General features: G+C 48.4%; 1 protein-coding gene across 1 annotated transcript; it reads left to right on the top strand.

Moving 5' to 3' along the window:
- Window positions 1–3889: 3889 nt before the first annotated feature.
- Window positions 3890–6861, top strand: LOC124706840 (auxin-responsive protein IAA18-like). The gene is made up of 7 exons (XM_047238509.1): window positions 3890–4137; window positions 4613–4926; window positions 5034–5208; window positions 5761–6023; window positions 6123–6270; window positions 6423–6486; window positions 6662–6861. The coding sequence occupies exons 2-7, from the start codon at window positions 4626–4628 to the stop codon at window positions 6695–6697; spliced, it is 987 nt and encodes a 328-aa protein (XP_047094465.1). The 5' UTR covers window positions 3890–4137; window positions 4613–4625; the 3' UTR covers window positions 6698–6861.
- The last annotated feature ends 6827 nt before the right edge of the window (window positions 6862–13688 follow it).

Here is a 13688-nt window from a genome sequence, read left to right as displayed (position 1 = left end):
TCACATTGACCAAGTCATTAACTCGATGGCTGGGCCGGTACTTCTATGTTTTCTAAACACGTATTTAGGGTACCAACAAACTCAGATGCGAGAGTCTGAACAATTGGCAACTTCCTTCATCACACCTTATGGTACATACTTCTATAATAACATGACTTTTGTTTTTAAAAATGCATATGCTACCTACCGTCGCACGATGCAGCAATGTGTACATGACCAGATTGGTCGGAACCTACATGCCTACGTTGATGACATCACGGTGATGAGTCTAAAAAGCAATAACCTCATCAGTGATCTTGAGGAAACCTTCACGAATCTGTGAACATACAAGATGATAATGAATCACACGAAGTGCACCGAAAAACTCCTTGGCTTCGTAGTTTCGCACCGACAAATTGAAGTTAGCTTGGAAAAATTTAAGGCAATCCTCCACATCTCAAGAGCAGCTTCTTTGAAAGACATACAATGGCTTTGGGGTTGTGTTGCAGTTGTTAGCCGGTTTTGTTAGCTGCCTTGGTGAGAAGGCATTGCTTTATAGGGTCTTGGAGAAATTAGACAATGAAACAAAGCAGATTCCACCTTGCAGGAATTGAGGAGAATTTTATCTTCCTCCCCTAGTACCACCATAGGCTCGAGAGCCCATGTTGTTATACTTGGCGGCAACCAATGAGGTGATCATCATCGTCATTGTGGTAGAACACAAGGAAGGAGCACACGAGTATGAAGTCCTACGACCAGTCTACTATGTCAGCCAGGTCTTGACGGAATTGAAGCATCGTTAGCCTCACTACTAGAAGCTAGCTTATGGAGTTTTCCTCGCTTCTCTGAATCACTTAATCACAATTAGCCCTAAGAAATCCATGCTCAATCATACTAAAATCATAATTTCCATTGCATTTAAGATATAAAATTACATTTGCATCGATCAATACTCTTTAAGGTAAAAAATTTCCATTTCCTAAAAGAGGGAAGCCGAGTGCTTGTTACCCTCTACCTAAATTTATACATATCAAGTTAACTACAAAATAAATCCTATTTAGGAAAAATCTCCTATATGTCTTTGTTGTTTTTGAACAAATATGTCTTCTCCACGGTTGCATCGCGTCAGGGTTATGATACCGACAACCTCGTCACCAATCTACAGTACATCATTTGAGGAGAAGACCGCAGAGAATCTGAAAGAGAGAAAATGTTGATTAAAAAAATAGAACAATAAGAAGCACGGGAAACAGATGAAGAAGATGACGAACGGAGAACAAGAGGGGGTGAAGAACATACTTGCAGAAGTAGCATGTCGATGGAAGACTTTGGCATCAGTGCGCTATGAGCATACCGACCAAGGTCAACCAACAACTTTTGGATCTAAATCAGAAGTTGGGAGAGATGGGATGGGATCTATGGTTCGTACTGGAAAGTGTATTGTTGCGAGATCTAGGTTAAGCGCTGGAGATAGCGAAGTGCGGCAGCATTGTTAGACATCGATTGTTTTGTGTAATATAGGAGCGCACTGACATCTATTGTTATCTTAGACCCTTCTGTTAGTGAGGTATTACTACATCCTAGCTTTGCTCAACGACCATGTAGGCCAAAATGGGTGACATCAGTTGACTAGTCAACACGTCATCGTCAAAGGCACCGCCCGCCAAAGGTGCCACCGTACTGGGATATAGCGATTTCACTCTTCGACTATATAGCCAATTAGCGCATATGAATTCCCTAATTTAATGACAAATTAATTATGTGAGGCGAAGATGAGGACTAGATGTTATTGCATGATGTGGCCTAATTTTAACACTAGACCGCCTAAATTGAACACGAGACTGTGTAATTTTAACACGTGAATGCACTGATGCTATATGAAGTGTCATCGTTGAACGACGGTAGGCCACACCTATCAGTGAGACGAGATTGTCTAGTTTTTCCATGGTAAACATCAAGTCCAATCCATGGTGGCATAATATATGCATGTGTTAACCTACTGCGGTAAAAGCCGGTCCATTTGGGCACCTACCACAGTGTAATTATCTGCCGATATGGGATCTGCCACGGCAGAAATATGCGTGTCGTCCTTGCTTGCTGCCGAGAATGTCCATCCGCCGGTCAAAACACTTTTGCACGCGACAATGGCCTTTTTTCTTCCAAAAAAATCGTTGGGTAAGGGTTCTTTTTATAGTGGGACAAGCAGACAAAAACCGAGAAATGGTATGTATCGCAACAGTTTCTCCTCTAGCCTAGCGCAAACCCTATGACAAGCAACCAAAAGTACACCACTCTGAGGCGAAGACTTGAACAAGAGACCGGTGCAGATGCGCCAATGATGGCGGGCCCAACCATTGGTCAACCTTGGGATTTTAACATCCCCGAAGCTGAGCTTCAAGGAACCACTTTAGTAAGGGTGCGCCGATATTGCTTGATCAAAGAGATATCGTGTTTCCACTCGAGTGCACACATATTTGTCGTAGAAATCCACATTGACATCAATCCCTCAGCCATGTGACAACATCTCGCTAGTCTGGTACCGCTGGAGTGTGGAGGAGATGGTGAAAGCAGGTTGCGTCTCATACTATCTTGCTTCCTGACACTTCGACACCACCCTTGATCCACCTCTTTTGGTGACAAGGAGACCTTTGCCACTCAAAAAATTTGTTGGGTAAAGTTTTTCTTGTAGCGGGACAAGGAGATAAAAACTGGGAAACGGTACGTCTCGCGACAGTACCTCCTCCAGCCTAGCACAAATCCTATGACAGGCGGCCAAAAGTACACCACTCCGAGGCAAAGACATGAACAAGGGATCGTTGAACGTGCGCCAACGATGGCGGGCCCAACCATTCGTCAATTTCAGGATTTTAACATCCCTAAAGCTGAGCTTCAGTGCACCACTTTAGTAAGGGTGCGCCGACGTTGCCTGATTAGAGAGATATCACGTTCAATTCGAGTGTGCGCATATTTGTCATACAAATCCACATTGCCATCAATCACTCGGCCACGTCACAACATCTCGCTTGTTGGGTACCACTGGAGAATGGAAGAGACGGAGGAAGCAGGGTGCGACTCATACCGTCTTTACTTCATGCCACTTCCACACCACCTTTGATCCACCTCTTTTGGTGAGAAAGAGACGTCTCCCGTTAACGCCAACAACAAGTTTGGAACTAGGACCCCAAATGAGACATCTCACGAGCAATTGTCGAGTCGTGTTGATTCGGATATGTAGGTGGTCATCTTCCGCCGTCAAGTTGATTTCACCCGGCTATGACCTCCGACAAGGGACGGGGGGACGAGGGACGAGAGGAGAGGAGAGGTGATTGCCGGCTAGGGTTTTTGTGTGGCCACCTGCGACAACGACATGGGAGTCCGCACCCAAAGAATTAGGTTTTTTTGGAACACGATACAAATATAGACGATCATAAATACATCAATACACTCACCCAAATAAACATACACAAACACACCCTATGCTATGAGCATCCTCGAGAGACTCATCCGTCTGCACTTGAGATTGCCGAAATCACCATACCTAGTTCATCTTTTTTTTTTAAAGATGAGCATGGTCCATTTCTATTTTCCTGAGGGATGAGAATGATCTTTGAAAAGAGGTAACTAAACATGATTATCTTCCAAAAGAAAAAGAGGAGAACGGGACGGATTCTCTCTCCCGGCGAGCCAGCGCCGACGGTGGTCCACGGCGCAGCGCCGCTTGCATGCGCAGAGATGCGCCGAAGCCATCGCTTTTCCTATTGACCAACACCACAATCATCCGACAACAACTACACGCGCCGATTTGTTTGATAATAATAACGCATCCATCCATCCATCACATCACAACACATCACCCACTTGCCCGGATAAGCGTCGCTCCGGCCAAGCCATCCGCACGGCTCACCTGGCCCCCCCTACTCCCCTTCCTCCCAATCATCCACACGCAGCACGCTACACTGTTGCTTTGGCCGAAACGGAATTCATCACATGCTCGAAAAAGAGTATATAGCGGCAGGATAGGAAGGAGAGCTCTGTAGAAGCTAGCCTAGCAGGCCACCCAGGGAAAAGAACGGCGCCGGAAGAAAAGCAGAGTGCCGTCTACACCACGGCGGCGAGCCATTCCTCGAGTTCTTGAGCTTGGCCAGGACTCCGTCGCCGGTGAGTTCTTGCTCTGCACAGCTATATTGCCATATCAGGCCTTCTGTTCTGTTGCCGGATATGAGAGCTTTGCAGGTTTCCCCATCATCTTGATCTTCTGACCCACGAAATGCGTTTGACGTGAGTTGATTTGATGAGCGCAAGTCCCGTCTCTTGATCTCATCTCTCTATCCTTTTCTTTCTGGCGTTCACTTTGACATTACATCACGTTTGTTTGACACTTTCTCCAGCCTAATTAAGTTGAGTGCAAAACCCAACTTTTCAACCAAGTTCCATCCAACACATACATGCGTCAGTTCCTCTCGTCGCTTCCAAACTCTTCATAGTATTATATAGTAGAGCTAGCTAGAGTGTGGCCGCAGTGCTGCCGAGGCCTTTAAAATTGGCTCTCGAGTTCTTGCTCACCTCATCTCAACGACCATCCAAACCCAAATATATTTATACGCAAACCTTTCTTTCCCTGTGACTCACGCAGATCATCAAGTCCAATGGAGCAAGGCTCTAAGGAGAGAGGCCTCCCTCCCCAACTGCTGAACCTCATCCCGGAAGAGAGGGACTGGAAGAAGGTCAGGGAAGCAGGAGATCATGGAAGCAGATCATCAAGAGCCGGAGCAATCTTCGATGCTGCCGCCAAGGAGGACTTAAAGCTGGAGCTCAAGCTTGGCCTCCCCGGCATCCAGCGTGAACAAGATGGAGAGAGCTGCTCAGCGCTCTCCCTTGGCTGCTTCCCTGCGGATTCAAGGCTGGCGAAGAGAGGATTCTTCGACACCGTTGAGGCCAAACCAGAAGGTACATAGAGCAAGTGAAAACACGCACTGCATTTTCGCTTTTCGAAGTTCAGTTAAGCCATTCTTCCTTCTTTTTTACACATAGTATGTTCTATTTTGTGTCTGAAGGTTATGATCAGAGACACATGGACAGGGAAGGATGTGCGAATGAGTTAACATTAGGAGGAGCTGAAATGTTGTCCGGTGAGAGGAAGAAGAAAGGGTGCTGTCCCCCACCACCACCATCATCACATGGCTCAGCTGCCGCTACACCTGTGCGCAGCAGCAGCAGCCCCCAGGGGAGGTAACGATCCATGGACCTCATACTCTGCCTTTCCTGTTTTTATTTCTGCTGTCAGTTGTGGATCAACCTATGATGGTCTATTCTTGTCATCATGTATGGGTGACTACATATTTAATGTGTCTGTGCCAGATTCAGCTTTTATGAGGAATTCAGTTTTTCTGAGTTCTTGGTTCCTGCTTACTGAATCATACAGTATGAAATAAGCAATTTTTGGGGGTATTGGGTTTAACTCTTGCTACCGAGTAAGAATGAGATTAAAGTGGGCACTATTGTAAATTGAAGAAGTAACCTTTAATCTGTCAGTTAACAACCATTACTTTGCTTAAAGGAGGTTGTCTTTTAATCAACCATGCAGTTGCTTTCTCTGAATAGTTCTTTTGATTTTCACACTGCTTTTCTTGGTTAATTGAGCATCTGCTTTCCAGCAGTGCAACAGTGTGCTCTTTCAATATTGATGATCACTGTAATTGTGTAGCATGACTAACATCAACATCATATAAACTCACCTGAACTTGAGAACCAAATACTAAACAGTGATCTAATGTGATGCAGAGCTGCTGTTCTTCCAGTAGTCGGTTGGCCTCCAGTCCGATCCTTCAGGAGAAACCTCACGAATGGAACTTCATCCAAGCAATCCCCCGAGAGACAAAACGACGAAGCTGCCGACAGGATGAAGTTAATCTGCAAGAAGAGACCGCTCATCAAAATCAACATGGACGGGATACCTATTGGAAGGAAAATAAACCTTACAGCTTACGACAGCTACCAAAAGCTGTCATCTGCCGTCGAAGAATTGTTCCGTGGATTTCTTGAAGGTACAAATTATATAACCAGGCCACAGAAAATAAATCAAACCATTTTGAGTAGTGAAAAATAGTAATGGGCTAACTCCTCTGCACTTGGTTCTTCTGCAGCCCAGAAGGATCTATCTTGTGCTGAAAGCGGAGAGCGAAGAGCAGAAGAGAAAATATTTTCAGGCTTGCTTGATGGAACTGGCGAATACGCTCTAGTGTACGAGGATGATGAAGGAGACAGGATGCTAGTCGGCGACATACCATGGAGGTAAGCTCTGACTGTTCCCCCAACTGTATTACCACGATTCATATGCTGGATTTTATGCAAGTTGACAAGTTCTTCAAGAAATTTACTGGAGAAGAACAATGGAGGAACATATCATGAGTATTGCATAACAAAATGCTTCTAACTCTTTGCAGTGCGTTTCTTTCGACTGCGAAGAGACTGAGGGTGATGTGGAGGTCAGAGCTTCCCCAAGATCTGGTAAGTGTAGTGCCACATCAAGTTGTATGACTTTCCTTTTGGGCATTTACAAAACTCCTCGCCGGTTATACACGGATCAAATACAATGCAGTTGTATTTTGTTTAAAACCATGCTGCTTTTCATTAATTTCCTCAAATCCAGGTTTCCCTCATTTTCTCCCATGTTCTTTTCCAGATTGGAGCTAACTCAGGGAGGGTAGCAGATTGCTGAAATGAGGATAAACTGCATTTGCATAGTGCAAATTGCAATTCATCACATTTTTGGAGATCGCCGGTCTTTAGCTTGCAGAGATGAATCTAATATGGAAAAAAATGTACCCAGTTCAGGATGTAAATTACCCTACTCTTTCTCGAATGTAGTGTTCGTCAGTGCAATTCTACATGTTTTAGGTTTATCAAAAGCGCCGAAAGTGTATCAACGTGCTGTGATAACTTTCTACTGGGCTGCACTGCAGGATGCAAATCTTTTTTTTTTTTTTGAAACGGGCAAAAAAACCTTTGCCTTATATTAATATAGGAGAAGCAAACAAGGGGATGGCAAGAGCCATAAAAGAAAAAGAGAAGGCAGGAAAAGAAAAACCCGCCCGGAAAGGAACAAAACAAAACACGGTCAAAGGCTTTTTTGCCCGTTTCAAAAAAAAAAAAAGATTTGCAAATCTAATGATAAGATCATAGTGGTGCATGACTTGTCGAGTTGTTAGCCGCTGCAAACGCAAAAGTGCAAGTGAACAACTATGTAAATTAAATGCTGGTAGTTCATCAATAATGGAGGCTGGAGCAGCAACACCATGTGGAATTTCCTACTGTTAGGGTGTGAAGTTATCCACTCCCTTATTTGTATAAACCTAGCGAAAGAACTTTCTAGATTATTTTCTTATCAAGAACAAACAACGAAACCAGAGAAGGTGGTACCAAATAAGTAATCACCATCCTGTCACAGAAGTGGCATCAGTGGGACTGAACTAAACACAATCTAACTTTTCATCGTAGCTTTATGAGTTATTGATGAAATCAATAATTCATTGTTATCCTTGCAAGCTGACCATACCCATTGCTATATCCGACAGCAATAGTTACCAAACATGGAAGAAGTATGAAGCCTATCCGGGGAATGCGCATAATTTGAGTTGCTCTCAAAAGGCACAAATGGCATCGAATCACTCCATGATTGAAACAATGCATGGGCTTCAACTTGACACTACTGCAACTTGTCATAGAATTTTTGGATGGATTTTGATGATTTGCTTTTCTCAACGATTTAATCACAACTCAAAAGTGAAACACATGTCTATGAAACTAAAATTGTTTAGTATTAATGAGAAAAATGGCAGCAAGCATTTTATCACCAGAATATTAGTGGGTAAGCATGAGAGTTACCTGCAATTTAGACTAACAAAACAAACAGCATATGCCTGGGACAGCTCCAGTACTAAGTTTCACTTCTGAGAAACTGCAGGCACCCTGTCATATGATTTATCATCAGAGGCTCCATCTGCAGAAAAATCAAGACCTATGAGTCAGAGATAACGCACAGATCAGAAACCAGAAAAAAAAACTTTTATGGCGCAGATGGCTGCAATGCATCCAACCTTGGAATTGGGGACAGAGGAGAGGTCATTGTCATTGGACCACCCCTCAATTCCGAAAAGCAGAAGAGGTGGGGTGGATTACGAAAGAATCTGCAGCTCCTTTTGTATATGTCCTTCCCAAAACATCTGTATCCCCCGTGTTGTGTGCTCATATGTTGCCAGTGTACATTTTAGCTTTTTCTAAGCTAAAAAACTATATTTTATGGGCAGGAACATGAACTGAAGAAGGTGAAAGCAACAGGAGTGCTAAAAAAACTAAACATGCCACCGTCCTCTGTTTGTCCATATATAACTACATGTGCAAACTTTTTATTAATCTACTGCATTCCAGTATACTATTCAAGAAAGCAGCTTGCCAATCAAACAGATAAATGTACGGGGAGTGGATGCTATGTGTCCAGCTCTGAGTGTACTACTGGAGAGTAGCTCTGGCAAAATGTGAAGATGTGCATATAATTGAGGCTACAGCCAAAGAATCAAGATCCATTGAGCATTGCAACGAAGTTATTCAGATACGGCTCAGAAGGCGTCAGGCCTCAAAGGACTAAGGGCATCTCCAACCGGGCGACCCAAACGGACGCGCTGGGCCGTCCGTTTTGGGCCGTTTGGGTCGCCGCCCGGACACGCGGACAGCGCCTCGCGTCCGCGTGTCCGTTTGGGTCGCGTGCTGCGCCCAACGCGCGGACGCATCGCATAAACCGGAGAAAAACGAAAACAAAAAAGAGGCAAATTTAAACGATATTTGATTAAACATATGCCCTATTTTGGGCAAATTTAGTACATAGCCCTATTTTGGGCAAAAAAACTAACAAAAGAAGCCCCTATATGGGCTTTTAAAATTAAACTAAAATATAAACAGAAAAAGACCAAACCCTCTAGGGTTTGGTCGGCAGCGTGATGGCCGCCGGCGCGTCGCCTAGCCCCCGTGGGCGTCGTCGGCGACGTCGTCGAGGTCCCCGGCGGCGAGGCACCGTTGTGGCTCGACCGCGCCGGGACCGGCCTCCTCGCCGCCGCGCCGCCTCCTCCCCGCTCCGGCCGGGGAGACCACGAGGCCTCCTCCCACGCGCGAGTGGGGTCCGGAGCCACCCGCGCCGCTCGGAGGCGCCGCTGCCTCTCTGCCGGCGGCGCCGCACAGCCTCCTGGCGCCGCCTCCTCGGCGGCGGCACCTCTCCTCCCGGCGGCGGCTGCCGGTCGTCGGCGCGCGCCCGGCCTCCTCCCGCCGCGCCGCCTCCTCCTCCTCCTCCCGTCGCGCCTGGGCGTAGAGCTCCCAGCCCTCCGCCTCCCGCCGCGCCGCCTCCTCCATTTCGGAGGTGCGAATGGCCGCATGGAGTTGCGGCCATTGCGCCTCCTCCTCCGGCCGCCGAGACGATGAGGGCGGCGCGGAGGTCCGGGTCCTCCTCCGAGGACTCGGGCTTGGGCGGCGGCGGTTGCGGCAATGCCGCGCCGCCGCGGGCGGCCTCTCCGATGTGGAGGCCGCCTCGGTTTCCGGACGACGGTCGCACCGCCGGCGGACGACGGCGGCTGCTGCTCGCCTCGTCGTCGTTGGCTCCGGCGAAAACCCGCTTCGGGGCCATGGCGGCGGTTTCGCTGCGGGAGTGGAGTGGGGACCGGAGTGGAGGGCCGGATCCCTCCGGTCCCCATTTAATAGACTCCCCTGGTCACCGACGGGTGGGCCCAAGGGAGACGAGGCGACCGGCCGCGCGGACGCGAGCGGACGGCGCGTGCCATCCGCGGCCACGCAAACCTAGCCCGGATTTGGGCCGGGTTTGCGTCGTTCCGGACGCCGCGGCCGTCCGCTTTTGCGGTGCGTCCCCGCGCTGGGCCGCGTTTTTGTCCGGCTCGACCCAAACGGACGCGCGGGCGCGGTTTGGGTCGCGCGGTTGGAGATGCCCTAACAGGTCTAAACTTTTTTGCAGCTGTTTAGACTGTAGTATGACTCCTATGATGGAGATATCCTGCCCAACTGATACAACCTGAACACAAAGGTTCCACATAACCTTGCAGAAAAAGGGCTGCCTTTTGCCGCAGCATTGGAAAGAAATGGTCCCAATCTAGCTGCAGAGTAGTATGTAGCTATCTTAAAGATTGTTCACAAAAAGATATCAAGATATATCATGCCAACTGTAAAATAATGGAATAGCATCTATACAAAGATTATTACGAGATATGGGAATCCCTAGCAGTACACATGCTAAATAGATAAGCCCGTAGTGGCCAAGAAACTACTAAACACCAACTAAAAAAAGAAAGAAAAGCACTTCAGCAGACACCAAGTTAATTAATTGTGGATGGACAGAATCAAAGTGTTAATTGAACAATCCGATCCCAAAAGGATGCCCGTGGATAGATGAGGGATTAATGGCGCGAGAGTTGAACCCATGACCTAGGCGCTCCAATACCATGTTAGATATTACTACCAACCGACTATCCCAAAAGACCGATCTGTTAGGAAGTTGAGACATCATATACTAAACAATAATTACCACTAAAAATACACACACTTGATAAATCTGATGCATCATATATTGCATTAACAACAGCCATAATAATTCTAGATTTTAGATGATCCAGCTTGATTTGAAGATATTGTTTAATAAAATAAGACGATACCTAGTTATTACTAGTTTCTTTGTTATATGGAGGACCAAGAGTGACACTTTATGCATGTGCGCCCACAAACATGTAAAATATTCTTATTTGGTACTTCTTATTGAAATATAAATGTGATATTTCTTGTGTTGGCACTTTGCTCTTATATTTTCTTAAGTACTGACAAGCCCACTGTCTGTCTGTGCATCGGTGATGGTATGTTCATCATCTATCAGATCAGATCCTAAAGAATTGACAGCTCAACTATGTTCTTTGACCCTTGCACTCTCAAAACTGTCAACTGCTACCATTTTATATGTCACAAGCGTAGAAAACAACGGAGGCATTGTGCGGCTGTATGAGAGTGACACCACCTGTAAAATAAAACATTCGAAGCATTGGCCGGCAAAATTAGGGGAAAGAACTGAATTAAGAACCAGTGGGATACAAACTGCCTGTGTAACTCCAAGAAACCCATAGCAGAGTCTGATTTCCTACCGTAGCAGGAATATCCGGCGGCGGCGGCGCTATCTTCGTCTCGCGCTTCGGCTTGTTGGCTTTAACTGGGAAACGGATCGGATTGTGGCCTGGGATTGGGATTGGGAGAAAACTCGCCTTGTTGGGTTCGGAAGGAAATTGAGGTTTAGGAGAGAGGGAGGCCTCACGGTTACGGGTGTCGTGGACACATCGGGGTATCATGGAGTTCCCGGGGTTGAAGCGGGTCATGGCCATGCAGCGAGAGCGACGGCGGCGCTGCATCCTCGTTCTTCTTTCCCCGTGTAATTTCTCTGTTTTCTGCGAGAAGAAAAACAGCAGTTTCTGGTAGCATTGTGTAAAGATTAAGATGTAAGTATTACCAATTTACCATATACACTTAAACAAGAAGATATTTTGATTATAGCACTAAATCTAAACTCACCTTAGAAAACAATGTTAGAGCATCTCCACCGGTAGCCCGATAGCATTTTGTGGGCCGGCGGGCACGCAGAGCCCAAAAGAATCGTCGGCATCCCCGCGCCGGCCCCTTCGCGTATGGCGCGAATCGGGCGCGCCGGCGCTTCGCGGCACGACAGTTTTCGCGGGTGGGGGCGCCTTGTCAGCGAGAGGACGCGACGGTTCGCATCGACCGCGACGCGGGAAAGTTGGTCGTCGGCGTTTAATGGTCTCCCGCGCGGAAACCGAGACGGCCACGAGGGCAACAACTGGCCACGCAACGTCCAGTCTTCTATGCTGCCGTAAATGCGGGTAGTTGCCACCACTATTTAGTATGTACGCCGTCCACCACCGCGGTGCTATCCTCTCATCTCCACCATCGCCGCCGCGCCATTCTCTCCTCTCCACCTAAAAAATGCCGCGCCGTCTGAAGACGGCGCACTCCATGCTTGGCCTCAACGGCCGCGCGCTGCCTCCACCACCACCGCAGCCGCAGCCCGACGCGGACTACAGCTCCTGATGAGGACATCTCTACCTCACTACTACCTCCGTCATTACAAGAAGATGATCCTGCTGTGAAGCTCAAGTCCAATGAAGTCAGGATTGGACCAATGACACGAGCTCGTGCGAAGCTACTTAAACAACAGGTGAACTTGTTCCTAAACGATTCTTTGATTGATGAGAACTTTATACTGCCTAAGTGCTATTACTTATGTATGATCAGGTATGAGGAGGGAGCAAGCATCGCACGAGGAGGAGAGGAGCAGCTGGACCAGAAGATGGACGTGAAGCTGGACATGGAGCTGGACATGAAGACATCCCATGGACGCGCGAGGGAGGAGCGGGAGGCATGCGCGAGAGGGGAAGATGCTGTCCAGGCCAGTGCCAGATCCGGTCCGACCGGCCGTGCCGCCGGACCATCCGGTCCCAGGCCCGGTCCGACCGGATCCAGCGCCGGGTCCGTCCGGTCCAAACCGGTTGTGGCGCTTGTGCCAACCGGGCGCTATCCAGTATGCTCGGGAGCCTCGCCCGGTCACCACCCGGTGCCAGGTCCGGTTTGAACCGGACCGGCCGGTCCCAGACCCGGTCGACCGGCCCCCAGGCCGGCCGCGTCCGAGTCTGTCTCGACCAGATCTATTCTGGGTCGGTTATTTTCGTACTTTTTCGACCTAAGGTCGCCCTGAACCCCTATATAAGTGCCCAGGACACCCACAAAGTTGCTTTAGACCATGTTTAAGATAAACCCTAGTTCTTAGTTGGTTGCTCTGCAAAACTATTGAATCCCTACACCATATTGCTTGATTTGGTGTAGATCTGAAAGTCTTGTGTGATTTGTTGTTCCATTGGGAATTAGTAGATTGCAACCTACCGCTTCGTGGTCGGCGGCTACGTGCGCAAGTGTGTGGAGTTGCGAATATCTTGCAGGGTTGAGAGCTGTTGCATTGGCGACAGGGACCAATCGAGAGATCTCGTTGCGTCATACAAGTTACCATCCACTTCATCAAGTTATCTCCGCTGCTATCACCCCGTGATCATCATCACCACCGTTGCTTACTGAGAAGATCGGGCTACCCCTTATCAGCTCTGACGACGAAGAGGACCCACGATTCGCGGCGTGGCACGAGGCCTATGTCGCAGACGCTGAAGCTGAGGCATCGGAGGAGGCGGCGTAGTGGGGCGAGCAGCCACATGCCCCCGCCGACCCGGAGCAGGCGGCGATCCTGGCGTCGCTGAACGCGCAACGCTTCCAGAGGTTGAAGGAGGAGGAGCGGGAGTTCGTCAACGACGCTAACCTCGAGCACGCCCTCGAGATCTCGTGCCAGCGAGCGGCCACGGAGGAGGCGGGACGCCTTCTCATGGAGGCGGAGCGACAGAAGCTCTACGAGCTCAATGTTCATCGCCACTATGAGGCGTTCGCCCGCGAGCAAGCGAGGCGCGTCGAGAACGAGGCTTCTCGGCAAAGGCTGGAAGCACACAGGGACAGCGCCGCCGACAAGCTCCTGCGACGCTGGCCGCCATGCTCCACCGCCAGATGCGCGAAGCAAGGGACAATAAGCGGGCACGGACGCATGCGGCAAAGGCAAAAACGAC

This window comes from Lolium rigidum, chromosome 4, assembly GCF_022539505.1.
Source record: "Lolium rigidum isolate FL_2022 chromosome 4, APGP_CSIRO_Lrig_0.1, whole genome shotgun sequence".
Taxonomy (NCBI): Eukaryota; Viridiplantae; Streptophyta; class Magnoliopsida; order Poales; family Poaceae; genus Lolium; species Lolium rigidum.
Note: the sequence above shows the minus strand (reverse complement) of the source record. Positions and strands in the feature narration are given on the sequence as shown.

Bases quoted from the DNA above. Each gene is read 5' to 3' on its own strand.
- LOC124706840 (XM_047238509.1), top strand. From the start codon at position 4,626: ATGGAGCAAGGCTCTAAGGAGAGAGGCCTCCCTCCCCAACTGCTGAAC. The intron at 6,024-6,122 runs GTACAAATTATA...GTTCTTCTGCAG, and splicing joins GTTCCGTGGATTTCTTGAAG to CCCAGAAGGATCTATCTTGT. The intron at 6,487-6,661 runs GTAAGTGTAGTG...GTTCTTTTCCAG, and splicing joins CAGAGCTTCCCCAAGATCTG to ATTGGAGCTAACTCAGGGAG.